The sequence below is a fragment of the Amblyomma mixtum genome, unplaced genomic scaffold (assembly GCF_055824585.1).
Source record: "Amblyomma mixtum isolate Tamu unplaced genomic scaffold, ASM5582458v1 scaffold_39, whole genome shotgun sequence".
Lineage (NCBI taxonomy): Eukaryota > Metazoa > Arthropoda > Arachnida > Ixodida > Ixodidae > Amblyomma > Amblyomma mixtum.
The window spans coordinates 166,975-185,410 of NW_028317736.1; the positions used below are offsets into that span (position 1 = coordinate 166,975).

At 46.4% G+C, this 18,436-nt stretch overlaps 1 protein-coding gene across 1 annotated transcript; it reads left to right on the top strand.

Annotated features, from left to right (window-relative positions):
* Positions 1-1,535: 1,535 nt before the first annotated feature.
* On the top strand, positions 1,536-17,587 carry LOC149324404 (epoxide hydrolase 4-like). Its single transcript, XM_089565551.1, has 6 exons — positions 1,536-1,742; positions 7,584-7,708; positions 8,631-8,743; positions 9,350-9,518; positions 13,915-14,051; positions 17,259-17,587. Exons 1-6 carry the CDS (start codon positions 1,536-1,538, stop codon positions 17,585-17,587), a joined length of 1,080 nt encoding a protein of 359 aa, XP_089421677.1.
* The last annotated feature ends 849 nt before the right edge of the window (positions 17,588-18,436 follow it).

Consider the following 18,436-nt stretch of genomic DNA (forward strand, 5'->3'; position numbering starts at 1 on the left):
GGAAACCAGGAGGACTTTTTCAACAGACTGATTGCACAGTATGAAAGCTGAGTCCATTACTATGATCCGGAGACTAGTGTCCAGTCGGTGCAATCGAAGCACTTGGACTCACCGCCTACAAAGAAGGCACGCGCCCTGCCCTCGGCGGGCAAGGTCATGCTCAAAGTCTTTTGGGACCAGCACGGAGTAGTCTTGATGGATTTCCTAGCAAATGGTGCCACGATTACTGGGGCATACTATGCTTCACTGCGGCGAAAATTGCGGGAGTCCATCAAAAGCAAGAGACGTGGCATGCTCACCAAAGGTGTCCGCCTTCTGAAAGACAATGCCTCAGTTCACAACTCTCATGTTGCCCAGATGGAAGCACGCTGCTGCGGCTTTGAAATTCTACCGCATCCCCCTTATTCACCCGACCTCGCACCATCGGACTGCCTCCTCTTTCGAACAATGAAGTCATATTTGAAGGGAAAGCATTTTCCAGATGATGAGACTCTGATTTCCGAAGTCACAACATGGCTTTTGGAGCTACGTGTTGACTTCTACAAGCAAGGTGTTTACAGATGCATAAAAAATGGGAGAAGTGTGTGTCCCTGGGTGGCAACTATGTACAGAAGGACTAATAAATCTGCAAAGTTTCGCTGCTCTCCGTTCAAAGGAAGTGGGTCAGCGGAAATCTTTATTGAACGACCCTCGTACTGTGCAGAGTGCAAGGTGCAAAAAGTGTGAACCACGACTTGATGGGATAAAGATTCTGGGGAGGAGCGGTGATAGTAAGGCACGGGAGGTTTTGGAGGCGTATCACATAAGAAAAACAGGAAAAAGTTGTGTCAGCGATACATCTGTGAGCCTTTTTGAAGCTGAGATTTCATATCTTGAACGGTTCTGTTGATTGCACATGAGGTTACTTTCTGCGCATGCCAACGTTTCTGTACATTTTCTTGCTTTTCAGAGATTAAAGTCAGATGAAGTGAGCGCTTGTCCTACGTCGTTCTTCTGCTGTGTGTGTGCTTTTTCGGCGCCACTGTTTTTCCTTTCTCGAGTACAATGAAACATCTAGCCCAAATAGAAGTTCTTCTACACTATGACATACATGGTGCGTGTGGCCTAAAATCCCTCTTTGTTCCTCCAGAGCCATCGTCACGGCAGATGCAGATTCGCAAGGCAACGTCAAGGCACATTCGCCTGCAAGAAACGTTGGTGAACAGCATTCTTGCCGTTGATTAAGTTGTCTACAATTCCAGCTCAAGATAGCTGCATTTGCGGACATTTCCGAGCTCTTGAGGACCATACTGCACCGTGCCAGCTGAGCAAGATCTTAGGAGGCAAGCACATGCATTAGGAAGCAGTCTCCAGCAGTACGCTCCGCCTGGCGCGCCGAAATTCAAACAAAAACACCTCGCTAACGTGCACCCGATACCAAGAAATGTGCCAGTTTGGACTCGAACGGTTGTAAATCATATATCATGGTGAGCACAGCGAGCTGTGGTAATTGAGTACTGGGTTACCAGCACCTGGTGGAACACGTGTGGAAAGGAATGCCTCTCCTTGCAACTCTGCGCCGGGCGTTCACGACTCTTCTGCTGGTGATCATCGGAGCGACCCGTTCTGGAATCCTGCTGGTGCATATCGCGCTGCTGGTGCTGCTCAAAGGTAGGCGTGTCTTGAAGCCCAGGGAACGGGCTGAGGAACCAGAGTGCCTTCAAGATCCGGCGCTCGGTGGTCATGACTTCATCACGATGGAGGTGAGCTTCTTTGTCATGGTAGGTCGTTGTCAGGTCATTGTAGCTTTAATGAATAATTTAACTGCGTGGTATATTCCTCGTCTTCGCGGACTTCCTCTTACCCATTGCGGTACTGTCACTGAAGGAGTTCGCACGTAATTTCCTGAAGGTGAGATCGTTTCCAGCGAGGGCCTTGTCTTGTGAGGAACCATGCAGATTAGTTTTGTGAAATGAAGCTAGCGCAACTAGCGGTGACAAATATGAAATATAATTGTACCACAGCATGACGTAGCACCTGTTTTATTTTTCACAACAGGAAGAACTTCAAAAACGGGCACATGCGGGAGCCGAAAATTTACGTGCGTTTTTGATAAAATATAACACGACCTGAAAAAAAAAAGAGTGGCTGGTGTGAAAGTGGAGGTTATGAAGGAGCACTTTCTGGAAGCTGGGGAAAAAAAAAATCAGCAGAGGCACTTAAGGAGGCTTACGTTTGGGAATGCGATAGCTCTACCGTCCCTAGGTGTACAGCCGCCCGCAGACTTAACACGAATGATGGAAAGCGTGTCTTGGACTGCCGTCAGCGCCACCAACTGATAGTCATTGGTACGAGACAATGCTCTCGGTATGTTTGAGGTGGCTGACGATAGCTGGCGCGCAGCTCGCTTTTACTACTTATCCGTTTGTGACTGATCGCCGCGTGGACAGCGCGCTCGTCACGGGGGCGTTTCAGAGCTTTTTGCTCGCCGATTTGGCCTCCACAGCCCCGGCAACACTCTTTGCAGTTTTCTTATCGCGGCAGCCCTGCCCGGTAAGCTGCCCGGTAAGCTGCCGCGGTTCGCACCTTCTATCGTCAGACACCGCAAACATTCCGAGAGCATTATCTCGCACCCGATGACTAACGCTTCGTGGCGCTGACGGCAGTCCAGGCCACGCATTCCGTCATTCGTGTTAAGTCTGTGGGCGGCTGTATGTTTAACGCGTAATGTTGGTGCATGCAGTAAAGTTCTTTTCAACGAGTTTATGTGTTTGCGTATTAGTTGCGCACCAGGCAGACAACGTTTGGACCCACGCGTTGCACGGCGGTGAGGTTCGCCGAGTTTTAATGCCGTGGGCACAAGCCGTAAACGTTTTGTTTTTTGGGGGCGCCCGCACTGCGCGTGCGTATGCCACCACCCGGAACGCTTTACGACGAGCGGTTGCATCGCAATATTGTTACGTGCCCCAAGGTGAGAACGACGCTAGAACTTCCCGGGCACAGATCACAGGCCGAGGGCACAGGGCCCGCAAACAGAGAACGCAGGGCACACGGCGCGCAAGCCCAGAGCAGGCACACCACCGAGACACTTCGTTCATCCACGATACTCGTTGCTCGGCCCCTGGTCGCAAATAAACCGTCTCGGTGTAAATTAGGGCATTGCAGGGGATGGCAAAAGGTAGGGCTTGAGGCGAGAGACGAGGACGATATCATGCTGAGTTTCAATCGATGACCCTTCAATCGGGTTGACAGTAACAATAAACGAAATATCCGACAAACAAGCAAAAAAGCACAATAAAGCAAATGATCTTCCATTATTGCCTGGATGCCCTTTACTTGGACTCCTGCAATCTTCTTGTCTATTTTTCCTCGCCCGGCTGTTCTTCACGTAACTTCCAAGATAAGAGGATGGTTTTTGTGTTGCCGAGATCGACGCTCAAATATGCAAGATTTTTTGGAGAATACTAAAAATAAAGAGCATAAATTTCGCGCTATTTTTTTTTCAAGAAAGCTGCTATGTTAGCAGGCCAGTCCCCGCAGCGAGGAAGAGGACGTTTTCTTTGCTATCCGGCTGCGTTTATTTCTTACCGGGATGCACTGACGGATTAGCACAATTGTTGCGATTTGCGACCACAGGAGAAGCAGGCTAAACCTATCCCTCCGCCAACTCCCAATATCTCCCACCCCAGTCAGTCATGGTTTCGTTTGTCGCGGGGGGGGGGGGCATTGCAGCTCTCGCTTTGGTAAATAAACACTGAGATAAAGACATCGAATTTCGGTTCTTAGCAAACATAGACTTTATGGTTCCTGCTGGTAATTATGATATTTGTATAAGCTGGTCGCAAAAAAAGCCATTTGTTGCTGCAGGCGGCACTTGGGAACTAGGGAGAGGGAGGGGGGTGAGTGGGAGCTCTTTTGCGTTGCATGTCCCATTTACATCTTGAAAATGTATATTCCTAGTAAAATCCAATTGACTCCTCCCCCCCCCCTCTTTGAAGAAAAATTGTCGGGAGATCTGGCCCGCCCAACTACAGCCTATTCCAGAATTTCTTAGAAATTGATTGAATTGCCCCCATGATCACCTTTAAAGGGACCTTCAAACGATTTCCATAGTAGTGTTCTAGTCAACAGATTTGTAGAGCTGGTCCTTATGGGCATTCCAGTCAAACTTAGAAGCTCTGCGTGGACCCTATATTTACAAATAATTTTTAAAAGTCTCTGCTCGCAGTAGCTCGCAAAGCGATTAGTGCGACACCCCACCGAGCGCCCCCCACCCCGATGACATCAGTGGGCAGTCCGGGCGAGCCCAGTGGTGACATCGGCCGCGCCCAGGGAGCGGGGTGGGATGGGGCGCGGAGTGGTGGAAGCGCGGCTTGTCCTTTTAAGGCGAAAGCCTTTAATGGCTCAATCTGTCATCCGTTAGCAGAGGGTGTCACACTTTTGGCAGCTTTTAACTCGTGTTAACTCGGGAACTAAAAAGGCAGGAGAAAACCCATGGTAGCTTCAGACAGAGGATGAAAAATGAACCTAGAAGACAAGTTTGATGACTGTAGATTAATTAGCTGATTCATTGTAGTCAAAAGTGTCAAAACTGCTTCAAAATAGCGCGGACGATCATATAGCCACCGCCGCCGCGGTGGCTCAGTGGCTATGGTGCTCGGCTGCTGTCCCAAAAGACGCGGGTTCGATCCCGGCCGCGGCGGCTGGAATTTCTTTGGAGGAGAAATTCTAGAGGCCCGTGTACTGTGCGATGTCAGTGCACGTTAAAGAACCCCAGGTGGTCGAAATTTCCGCAGCCTTCACTACGGCGTCTCTCATAGCCTCAGTCGCTTTGGGACGTTAAACCCCATAAACCATATAGCCACCAGAATGGTGTGACGTCACATCCACCGAAAATCGTCACGGCATAGTGAAAATTGCCACAGAATGGTCGGAAAAACGCCTGATTTGGGTCAAATTAGATGAAAAAATGTGTAATTACGCGTAATTAACCCTTAAGATCCCAGAACGACGTATAATTTGGGTGCCGATATAGCCACGGGACGGTGTGACGTCACATCCACCGGAAGTTGTCATGACATAGTGTCCTCGGCTTTCGCCTCTCGACACTTCAGTTGCCAAAGTGTCCTCGCAATTTATTTTGCTTTCTTTTTCTGGCCCGTCGGTGTGTATGACTTGAGGCGGGCGAGATGGAGCTTAAATTTTAGTCGCCGATATCTTCGCTATTAACTAACCTAGCTTAAATATTTTCACGATGCGATGACGAGTGATGGAATACCGATCGCTCATGCGCTTTTCCTAACCACATTATGTATACGATTTCATGGTCCCTTTAAGAGATGAATGCGCGTGTAGCCTGGCCTTAAAGATCCCCTACGTAAATTTTTTCACCCACAATTCGCAGTTCTCTGGAAGAAAATGAGCTGTAGTGGCGCAGAGTATACATCAGTCGCTAACCATTTTTATTTCTTAAAAACTTTACTTGTTTTGTGCTCAGTTTTAGGGCACATAGGCAATAAGGCCATCATGCGCCAATCAAAACAGACATGTAAGCTTACTTTTCAAACGATGCAGCCTCAGTCATTCACACAGGATGTTCTAGGCATGCAAGTAAATTTGAGTTTCTCCTCATTGTCCCCTCAGTCCCGCCGCGGTGGCTCAGTGGTTGTGGTGCTCGGGGCTGACCCGAAAGACACGGGTTCGATCCCGGCCGCGGAGGCTGAATTTCGATGTAGGCGAAATTCTAGAGGCCCGTGTACTGTGCGATGTCAGTGCACGTTAAGGAACCCCAGATGGTCGAAATTTCCGGAGCCCTTCACTACGGCGTCCTTCATAGCCTTAGTCGCTTTCGGACGTTAACCCCCAATAAACTAAACTAAACTAAACTAAACTCATTGTCCCCTCAAGTTAGCTGGCACAGCTCATGATTAGAACGGGCGCGGGCAATGGGACTCGGTAGAGAAAGTTCTGTGAAAAAGGCATAGACAAAAATTAAAGGGGGCACTTATTAAGTATATGACGCAACAACGTTAATGAATTACTGCCCAAATATGCGAAATCGGTCATTCCCAACTTTAAATTCATACTTCCATGGGAGTCCTCACACCACTCGTACTGCACTGGTGCAGCAGTTAAGGGATGCACCACCGGCCTGAGATGGCAGGTGCTGCTACCATTGCGTTTTGTGCGACCGAGCTTGCTCTTCACAAGCAACCTGCCGCAGTCGATCATTAATTTAACAGCCACCTGCCACGGTGGTGAGTAAACAGGGTCACCCTATTTGTCGCCCACAACGCGACAACACCGACACCGGAGTTTCTAGGTAACGGGGCCTGTAGCGCTATCGCGCTAAAGCTACGAATATCACTGACAGACGAGGACAGCCTCACCCCCACATGTTTTCTTCTGTATTTCTTTCACCTCCAAGCTGTAGCTTCTCGGCATATTCCAGAACCGCATTTGAGCACCGTATTCAGTGCAAAAATAATCAACCTATGATTTTATTTTGTGCGCCTAGGTCATTACTGAGCATCGAGCGACTCTGAATCTGGAGTAATCTAGCTCACCATTGCAGTTAAAAGGCTGGAATCAATTCAAACTTGGACTCCGCTTTATATCCCGTGACTACAGTCAAAATGCAAGCAGCACAAAAAACAGGCAAAACCTTTCACTTTATTCGCTTGAGATCAGTCGCAATGAGAGAATTCGTCTCCTTATTCATGAAAACTTTGCGCAGATTAACACAAGACGGAAGGGAGAAACACGAACACATACACGAGCGCTCGTGTGTGCATGCGTGTTTCCCGCTCCGTCTTGTGTTAATCTGCGCAAAGTTTTCTTGAATATGTCACTACACCAACTGGCCCAACGTTCTGCTCTACTAAGTTTCATTGTCTGCATAAAAACCTCAACTCGGGCAACTCCCTTCAAAGCCTACACCGCACGTACGTTCAAATGGCTTCGTAGCCATCCGAGCTTCAAGCGTGTTTTCGGCAAGAGACGGGCTTTCAGTGTATTTTCATCGTATAATGCCATTTCACTTTCCATTGACTTTGCCGATACCACTAACCTCATCACAGATCGTGAGGTCTTGTGTAAGCGCCTGTAGACAAAATTTGCTTCATAAGGCTACTTTTTAACCCGACAGCGATAAATGACCTCTTACGCAGGAAATCCGGCGTCGGCGTTGTCGGCGTTGGGAGCGATAAATATCGTCGCGTAGGGTGGCCCAGGCAGCCCCCCCCCCCCCCCCCCCCATTGCGCAAGAACTGCAATGAGGACTCCCACGGACATATGACTGTAAAGTTGAGGATTCTTCATATATGGGCATTAACTCATTAACGCTGACGCCTTCCATCCTTAAGGCGGAGCTTGATTGTCGCCTCCAAATTTTTTGGCCTACTCAGTTCCTTGTCGTTCCTATATATGTGTTGTCATTCGGCCTTTTTTCTTTATAACTCCCCGTACTGAATTCTCCGTACCGGAGCCTCTAAAGTATGTTAAATAAATTAATAGTTTGCTTTGTTCTTTGACAGTATTTTTCTGTGCTGCCGGCATCAAGCAGTCTTCGCAAGCTTTTTTGTTTGTTTGTTTAAACATCGCAGGATGCAACGCTGCACTACGTCTCGGCTGGAAAGAGAGAGAAGCCCCTGGTCCTTCTACTGCACGGCTTCCCCGACTTTTGGTTCTCTTGGAAGCACCAGATACTCGGTCTCAAGAACGACTTCTGGTACACGTTTCAATGAAGAAGCCCTTTCTGAAGCCACTGCGGTGGTTCAGTGGTTTTCGTGGTCGACTGCCGCAGCGGTCGCATTTTGATGGGGGCGAAATGCTGGAGCCCGTGTACTGTGCGATGTCAGTGCAAGTAAAAGAACCCCAGGTGGAAGAAATTACCGAAACCCTCCACTATGCCGTCCCTCATAGCCTGAGTCGCCCTGAGACATTAAACCTCACAAACCAATCAACCTTTGTAAGTCATGTACCAGCTGGACTGGGAGCACAGACTGTGTTGCCATCAGCTGTGCATCGGCGCTGTAGCTTGCGCCACCTTGCCTATTAATCTGAAGTGTTGATATTATTTATTTAGTATTTTCTTCCACTTTCAGGAATTTAGCTCACGTATTCGAGCAGCTTCTCTCTCGAGCCTGAAATGAGCAGGGATACTCGTGCCAAGGAGTGCTTTTGCAAAGGAATTACCCTTGTAGATGGCTACCTTCTCTTAGACAAAGTGATAACGAAAACATTTTCATGAATTCTGAACCTCGCATAGGAATAGGAAGTTTTCAATAATGTTCAGAGCGTGTACATCGAGCTCCCGTGGTAAACACACGAGCTCAGAATCCACTTCAGTGCACCTTTAAACGCCGTGCCTGACAAAGCGTGTCTAGAAAGGGGCTATATATATATGACCACTAGTTCAATATTGCATATACGGCCCCCAGGGAAAACCGTCGTTGTCTCTCTTAATCTAACTTGAGCGACACCAGAGGAAACAAACGCTTGCGATGCAATACACATCCAAAAATTACTGAACGGCTTATGACTTCACGTGCATTAGGTTCGATAATGGTTGGACAGCTTTGGAAGCTCTTTTCAGAACATCTGTAATGTGTCTGCACAGTTACAAAGCATCGCTCATGGGCTATCTGCAGGGTGGTGACCCTTGACCTCCGTGGTTACGGCCGCTCTTCCAAGTCCGATCGAGTGGTGGACTACCGCGGCTCTCGCCTCGTCGAGGACGTTCATCAGCTAATTATATCCCTGGGTGAGACCACTTGCATGTCGTATTTCGAACGCTTATTGACATGCAACTTTTGTCATTGCTTTGCGAGGGGATTCCGCTCTCCTGTTCAGTTAAAAGAATTAACAGAACGCCTGTTTGTCAAGGAAGTTTATTGTCGTGTGCTACACAGAGCTTGTCGGTGTAACCATGACTGATAACCACAAACTCCTCACTGCATTGATGGAAACAAGAAAATAAAGTTAAAACAAGGAGTATTATCAATATTTATTTAAAACTAAAGCAAACAAGCTTGAATTTTTATTACGTTCTCCGCTCCGTGATGCAGCAATGTCTATCTTTTTCGCACGTTGGAGTCAAGGTGACAGCCGTAAAACTTCCATGTGCTAGCAACAATTTTTAAGCAGGCAAACGTCGAGCTACGCACATCAAGCGCGCTACAGTGATAATCTAATGATACGCGCTCATTTTGTGTCTTTTCATTCCCACTCTACAGGGGAATCTTAAAGAGTGACATGGGACCATATTTATCAATGTTCATAGTGACGTTCTTTGTTTCAACCTTCATTTTTGCATGAGAAATCACGTCCCATTCTGCGCGGCAAAAATGAGCGCTTGCTACGATTTCAGGTAAAAGAAAAGCCAACGTCGTCGCCCATGACTGGGGGGCAGTCATCGCTTGGTGGTTTGCCACAAAGTACGAGAATTTGGTAGACAAGCTGGTCATCATCAACGGGCCCCATCCTTTGGCCATGAAGTACCAGCTGGAACACAGCCTTAGCCAGATACTCCGATCATGGTGAGTAAACCCGTGAGCAGCTTTCTTGTTTCATTAGTCACACTTATTAAAGCAAGCCGCCGGGTTGGCTCAGTGGTTATGGCGCTTGGCTACTGACCCGAAAGACGCGGGTTCCATCCCGGCCGCGACGGTCGAATTTCGATGGAGGCGTAATGCTAGAGGCTCGTGTACAGTTCGGTGTCAGTGCACGTTAAGGAACCCCAGGTGATCGAAATTTCCGGAGACCTCCACTACGGCATCCCTCATAACCTGAGTCGCGTTGGGATGTTAAGCACCCACAAACCATAAGCACTTACCAAAACAGGGTTTTTGCGTCGACACGAAGGTTTTTCGTTCCGAACAATCCACGCATTTCAGAGAAGCGGCGTTAGGTTTAGTGGCATTTTGATAAGCAAGGCATTTCTCCGCGTCGTAGTAACTGCTGAACCGCAGAGAGCTAATAAATTGATTAGCATATAAGGGTTTCGGCATGCTGGTGCTTAATGCTAACTAAAAGCGCAGATCTCAATACATAGGTACGATGAAAATAAGAATGCACCCCTTTTTTAATGTTTCCACTAGCAGCTTACTTGAAATTCGCCTTGACACAGGACTAAGCTTTAAAGCTAGATTTCATGAGATGCCGGTGGTTCAGTGCCGTCATGGCTAGGGTTTTGTAGAGAATATCTCAGTCGCTATTGGCGAGAAGGATGGCATATTAGGCCGCTCGCGCGACTGCACAAATCAACGTGAATAATGCAAAATCAAATGCCGTTGATTCTTATAAGAAAGTTCGGACTTAAACGCTAACATATGGCATGCATGGTATGCAAGAGGCTCAAAAGTGACGTAAATCGTTCCTTTTAAAAGAACAAAGCGATATACCAAATGCCGTGGCACTGGGATAACAAGGTTCGAATTGATACAATATGACGCCTGACGATGTCAAAGTTGCTAGGAAGTGACGCTCTTGTTCACTTTTACGAAGAGAACAAAAGCAATAAAACAAATGCCATTGTATTCTCAGAACAAGGCTCACACTGAAGCGCTAAGACGCTTGACGTTATCCAAGAGGCTCAGAAAAAAAGGTCATCGTCACTTTTAATCGAGCAAAGTCAATAGATCAAATGTCATTGCACTGTCATATCAAGGCTAGCATCGAAATGCTAACACGCATGACGATGTCAAAGTGGCACAGAAGTGACGCTGGGCGTCCCTTTTGACAGAACAGTAATACATCGAATTCCGTGGCATTCGCGAAACAATATCCGCACTCAAAACATTAAGAAGCTTGACTGCAGCAAAGTGGATAAGAAACGATGTTGGTGGACACGGTAAAGGGAACACTAAAACGCGATGTATTGCTCTAGCCACGACGTCGATTGACATACTCAGTCTAATATTCTTCTTTTAGTGTCACTACCCAGGTTGCTTCATTTTAGAGCGCAGCTGCGTGGCACCCGTTTCTGCGTTTCGAGGCATCGCCGTCGCCGTTGTCCGTTGTAACCAGCAGTGGGCACCTTAATGGTGCTTTAAGCGGCGAAACCAATGGAGCGGGAGCTTGGAAAGGAGATGGCAAAATTGGTGAATGGCCCACTATCTGTCTGACATATCTGGGTGGACACCTGAACCAGAGGGAATGCGCATAACTGCCCTCTTGGAACAGTGGACACCTCAGTCGTGCTTTAATCTACGTGTCGGTAGTGACAGATGTGGGCTGCATACGTTGGCATTGACAACGTTATGCCAGAAACGCGGCGCTGCAGCCTTCGGCGTTTCTTGTGTTCATTGCCGTTGGCGTTGACAAGGTTTTACACTATGGTCATTTTAAGGAAATGAAATGCGCATAACTGGCTCCCTGGGACAGCGGACGCCTGAATCACGCTTGTAGGTACGTGGGGTAATGAGAGAGAGATGTGGGCTGCAGGCATTGACAACGTTGTGCCAGAAACGCGGCGCTGAAGCCTTCGGCGTTTCTTGTGTTCATTGCCGTTGGCGGACAGGGTTTTGCACTATGATCATTTTAAGGAAATAAAATGCGCATAACTGGCTCCCTGGGACAGCGGACGCCTGAATCATGCTTGTAGGTACGTGGGGTAATGAGAGAGAGATGTGGGCTGCAGGCATTGACAGCGTTGTGCCAGAAACGCGGCGCTGACGCCATAGGCCATTGGCGTCCATTTGTATTCTTTGGCGTTGGCGTCGATAACATTTTACACTCTGATCATTTTGAGGGAAGGAAGTGCGCATAACTCTCTCCCTGGGTCAGTGGACGCCTGAATCGCGCTTATAGGTACGTGGGCTAATGAGAGAGAGATGTGGGCTGTATGCGTTAGTGCTGACAACAGTGAGCGAACTCTCACGATCAACCATTAAATGCCACCTGCCAGGGTGGCAGTGTGGGTGGGGACTTTAATGCAGATACAAAGACAAACAGGAGTTCCTTTCCACTCATGTGGAAGAACAGTCCGTTCTTCTCGCTCGTAACGTCTCCAACTTATGTTTCTGTGGCAACCTCGTGAAATACTTGCATAGACCTTTTCTTTGAGAACCAGGCATTGGTGCAGCAAGTCGAGCATATGTTTGTTTCTCCGACCACAAAGCCTCCTTCATGACTATCAGGAACTGTTAGCGGAGTGTTTCTGGAGGAAGGAGTATGTGTGAAAAATAACAAGTTATCTGTATGTCTACATACATGCCTTGTTCGAATTCTTTGCCTCAATCTATCGAAAAGCTGAAACAGCTGATCTGCTGCGCTCAAATTTCGCATTAGAAAGTTACGTAATTCTCGGGATTTTTTTTTTCAAGTACGCATTTTTACATTCTGCATGTGTTTTATTAGCATTATATCCACGAGTTTGTCCGCCTGGTGTTGTGTGACGCTGACACCATCCTTCAGGAGACGTCTGCCCATTACCGACCCACCTTTCAGTCCACCCATCTCTAACCTCCAATACCCTTCCCCGACCTCCAAACAACCCACCTGCACCCGCTACAAGGTTCACCCAACCAATCCACCTACACCCTACACGTGATGACATTGTGGAATCGTCTCTGCATTTTCTTGTTTTTGCATCGCTTACGTTCATCTAATTACTGTGCATTGATACCTTAACGATGTCCACATTCGAACACTCTACTCACGAAAAATGGGCCCATTTTGCCTACGGAGGAGAGCTAGTACCTTACAGAGAAGAGCGTCAGAAGAGAAGAGAGTCAGTTTTTGTATTGAAACACTAGCCGTGTTTTTCTTGTGTATAACACTGCACATAATATTGTGTTTTATTTTGTCATATTGCAATCATGTATCGGCATTGCTGTACCTTGTTATGGTGTTTTGGGCCTCGTCAAGCTGCCCCGAGCAGCTTTTTGGTCGAGAGCTCCAACCATGTATATATTTCGTGGAATAAATTAATTGAATTGAATTGAATAGGAGTTAATTTTGGTTCTTGCGCAGCTGATCGGCTTATTGTGAATAAGCAGCTTATCGCATTATATTGCAAAAAAGAATGTAATTAAAAACCTTATTGAACCTAGCAGCGTCACGTACACTTGTTCTAGAATCTGCAAATGACAATACAAAGGCGTGTTGCAGGGTACTCCGAATTTTCAAAAACCCTAAGGGCCACCGGCACTATAGTTATTTGCAAAGCCTAGCCGGTTCAAAGCAAAGGTCTCATATGTCATTACATTTGTATTATTTATCTGCGTGTGTAGTTTCTACCATAGCTATAAATATTTGTTCCGTAAGTTGTTGGGTGCGCTCAGAAAAATTGCAATAAAAAACAAATTGTTTTTAAGATGCCATTTGGAGACGACAACCGCTCTTTGAGGATAAGGGCCTTCCTTTCACGTTATACAAAATTTCACATCAAATCAACCATATGTAGAAAGACAGCAGCACCATCGGCACTACCATTTTCTATCAGTTTATTCTACATTTATTCCATACAACTATCATCCTCGAATATCCCTTCACTTTTGTAAAGACAGTTTGTTTATGAACACAGTAATATTATTTCAGATATATTTCTGATCATCAAACAGTAAGTCTCCTTCGAGAGGTCATGCCGCAAACGTGCTTTATTTTTTTTGCGTGCACCACTGTGCTCTTTTGCTGAGCTGATGTTTGTCAAAGCAAGGCCTGCTCTTTTTGCTGGAATGAAATAAATGTGCAGCCTAAATATTACAGCTGTCTCAGTCATTTTCGCTGGATCTACCGAGGTGAAAATAACCGCACTAATAATGACATAAGTGGATCTTTTTTTTTTTCAAGATAAGAGCAATTTTAGAAGTACGAACGAAAATCGCCGGCATGATTAGTCCTTCCTGGATTTCATTCATACCACCCGCGTTTCTGGCTTGCGCTGCAAGACTAACAGATCACCTCTTTCGATTTAATTTGCGAGCTTTGCAGGTACTTCGTGACATTCCAGCTGCCCTGGCTCCCCGAGACTTACTTCTGCGTGAACGACATGAAACTGCTCGACACGCTCCTCGGCGCCTACAACGAAGAAGAGAGGGAAGCAATAAAATACGCTTTTAGCAAGCCAGGTACGGACCGAAAATTTGTTTCTTCGCGGAAGACCACGACGTTAACCCTTAACGGGTGCCCAGACGTCAAATATGTAGCTTTCTTCCTGAAGTCAACAGCTTGACTAAAGTGCTTAAGCGGATAAATCAGTGAAGCACCGCACAGCCACTGAAGCCAGCATTTAATATATGCAAGCCTTCGCTCCAAACCTAATTTCTTATTCTAGATGCCGCGCTGTATTCATTAGGTCTTTTTTCTATACTTCTCTGTCTTATCGTAAATATCGAACATCATCTAGTGCAACACACCTGTGAAAAGCGCGATAAACACAGCAAGTAAATTCCGAACAAAAAGTGTTGATAGTTGAAATACAAGAAAGAAATGGTTCCGAATAGAATAAGCAGTAGTGTCAGGTTTGCTCTTGGTAATGATTAATTAATTCAATTCCTGGCAGCAATAGGCAACCAAAAAGAAGAAAAAATACAAATTTCTCCAATTTTAGTTTGAACAACTATGCTTCTGCCTGGAAATATTTTACCAAGACATTCTATTATCGATCGAAAGGAGCGCTTTCGTGTCCGTATTTTCGTTTTTCTTAACGATTAATCAAAAGGACAGATGCATATGTAGCAAAGTTCTGCAATTTCATGGTTTTTTTATCATTTGCAATCCAGAAAGAGCAAAAAAAAACTCCATAGAGCGGGGAGAGGACTTTCCGATTATAAAGCGAGCAACGTGCTTACACGACATACCGCCACGTGGCTGACAAAGCTAGAGAAGTTCGCGGCAAGGGATATCACATCGAGCCAAGTTCTGGCTTTCAATCAATACATTAACAGTACCGCTGTAGTTTAATTTTTATTGTGTCACATGAGCTTCTTTTCTATGTGTCATATTTCCAGTGTCGTTCCATAAATGGGATCGCACCGAGGGACAATACTCTGAAGTATTGTAAATAAATGTGCCCAATATACCTGTATGTAATCTATTGACGAACTCGACTGGGAGAATGGACATCGCCTGCCCATTGCGTACCGTTAACTGTACTGAATCTATTTTTCGTACGGTCCACAAAGCTTGAAATAGGATTATTCCATTTGCCCTAACTTTTCGAACAAAGCAATATTTGGAAGTTCGTAGTAACCGCACCGCAAGAGCTAGCCATCTGTGTCTTACAAACTTGATCGACGTCCTCTGTGGGACTTAATACTGATTTAATATTACTCCGCATTCACCATATTCATTCCTTTAGTTCAAATATTATGCGTTTAGCACAGCAGCTGCGCGGCGATCATTGCACTCCGTAAGTGGTAATGTTCTCGTACGTGATAAGTAAAATCTTTGGCACTGCCCTTATGGCCAAGAGGAAACTTGTTCGCGTGAAGTCACGAACGAGCGCTATATAACCTGTACCCTGTCCGGCTCATGTATTGTTACGCGTGGCTTAAGTTTTCCAGACATGCTATAAAATAACTGCGTCCTCTTATGTTTTCATACACCGCCAACCTACTTGATTGGTTCTGTCACCTCATGGTCCCAAAAGTTTCTCTGTGTGTCACGCAACACAATGAAATTATTTTTTCCTTTTCCTGGAAGAGACATCAGACGAAAATGCCTGTTGTAAATGACTTTTGGTTAGCTTCCAGTAAAAAACGGGTAAGTTCTTTCAGGAGTGTTTGCGTCCTTTGACAAACATACGTGGACATCACTTTTTATAACGTTCATAACCATATGTCCTATTGTTGCATAAGAGAGTTATAATAAAGGTGAAATTTCCACTTCTCGGCACAATGTTCATTAGCAGAAAGCCATTTCTGCGCATCAGTTGCTCCCATGGAAGCTGCGGCAAATTCTTCTTTTAATCAAGTCGTTACAACTGCTTCACCATTCTTTCTCGTTTGCCTATCTCATGGGCAATGTGCTACATTGTCAAGAAAAGCACTCGTCATACAGATAAATATTTCTTACATAACTTCCCTGTTTGAATCTCTGCATTTATTTTAATAGTATTTGCCTCAAGCACCACGTTTCCTTTTCTGATGCCTGGTGAAACGTTCCATATGGTGGCCACCACGTTTACATTTTCTTTTCATATTCTATGTGGAAATCACATGAAACAGCTGAAATCTAAGTACGCTGTAATCACGCATACACATCAGAACAGTGTGAAATTGGAAGAGACACTTAATCTCCTCCTTAAGGATAAGACACGATAGCGTTATTGGATTAATCTCCATATACGCGGATTCGGACATTCTCGACTTTGCATTCACAGATCCGTAAGCGACCTCAGGTTGCTTAGACTCTTGGTACCAATCATTACTTAACCGCCACCTGCCAATGTGGTCCGTTTCCTCAAACTCCGGTGCGCAAGTTGAGATGGAGCCAAACGGTAACGTGACCAGGGTTGCCGTTGGTGGCTACTTTGCGCCAAATTGGCTACTTTTCGACCCCGTCTGGCGATGAAAATTTCACGCTGGCTCCTTGGCTACTTTCTGGCTACTTTGAACTTCTATTTTGGCGCAAGCAAGAACTTCTATTTTGGCATTTTGGGCCGAGCAAGAGGCCCAAAATTTCGTGCTCTTTATTTACTCTGTGTTTTTGTGTTGATTCAAAATGATATTATTTATTGTTCATTAATAAAAGTGGCTTATAATAATGGTTCTTTTCTACTTGGCTACAAATTTGGCGCCAAGATCAGGTGGCGTGGCTACTTTTGGCTACTTTTAGCTTCAGTTCTGGCTCTTTTTGAAAAATTCCCAACGGCAACCCTGCACGTGACCTAGATAGGCCATTTAAGCTGCTTCAACAGGAAAGTTTCGCCCATGGCGCCGACGACACCAGCGCCACGTCACGCAGATCGTCCAATATGAGAACTGCAATGAAAAGATATGGGAACCTTAACTGGGTATAGAGTACGTATGGTTTTTCACATATACAGATTTCGTATTCCCACAAACCTGTATGAGTTTACGACAAGGGATGTTCGAGCAGGGATCTTGTTGGAACTTTCTTTATCAGCATTTTCTTTTTCTGTAATACCAGCAGCACTTCTTTTCAAATTTTCCGAAGCGCTAAAACAACAAGGACGCAGAGGGAACAGACAGGGACGAGCGCTCGTCCCTGTCTGTTCCCTCTGCGTCCTTGTGGTTTTTGCGCTTCGAAAAATGTCAAAACTGCACCAACTAGCCCGATCCGCTACCCTTCTTTTCAAACTCCCGTCCCAGGCGCCCTGACAGGCCCCATAAACTACTACCGGGCGTCGTTCCGGCTGGAGTCGGATGACCCTCCGCCGTACCGCCGACTCGCCGTCCCTGCTCTGATTGTGTGGGGCTGCCACGATGCGGTCCTGACCAAAGACATCGCGGCGCTGACGCTGCAGTACGCTGGCAGCGGCCGCGTCGAGTATGTGTCCGACGCTGGCCACTGGGTGCACCGCGAGCGACCGAAGCTCGTCAACGACCACATTAGGCGCTTTCTGCTCGGCGAAAGAAATGGTTCGCCCACTGGAACGCTCCTCTTTGGGAGCTCTGCATCAAACAAATGCCAAACGTAGTGCTGTAAGCAGCACCGATTCGCCACAGATGTGCCAGTGATGTGAGGCCGTCACACACTAAAGGTAATAAAATTCTTAGCCTCCAGTAATTGAAAGGCACCCCCCCCACCCTCCACACACACACACACACACAAGCCCCTGGCACCACAGAGAAAGCTGTACGACGAACTATGATCATTTGAGAAAAGGAAATGGCGCAGTAATTTCTTTGACTTCTTCGTGGACACCTCAAGCGCACCGTTTCATCGAAATAATTGTACGAAGTCTCGGGAGGCATACAAATGAACATTGTTATGTCGACGGTTTGAATCCTTGTCGGAAGCTAGCCTCAAACGTGGCTGGCACATGTAACCTATAAGCAACCGGAAATCGTATGACATCACTCGGAACGCGGTACGACAAACGGCGGCGTTACAATTTCGGTACGAATGTCACCATATGAATGGCGCCACATGGAGATCGGCCAGTGGGAAGTATATATGGACGAACCACATGTATAAGATTGTCTGAATTAGGGCCCACCACGGTGGCTCAGTGGTTATGGCGCTCAGCTGTTTACCCGTAAGACGCGGGTTTGATCCCAGCCGCGGCGATCGAATTTCGATGGCGAAATTCTAGAGGTCCGTGCACTGTGTCATGTCACTACATGTTAAAGAACCCCAGGTGGTCGACATTTCCGGAGCGCATCACTACGCGTCCCTCATAGCCTGACTCCTTTGGGATGTTAAACCCACATAAACCAGACTAAAAGAAGTGGCTTGTTTATGGGCCCATAACCCAGAATAAAAAAAAAGTGGCTTGTTTATGATGGAGATTAACGTCCCAAAATACTCAGGTTATGAGGGACGC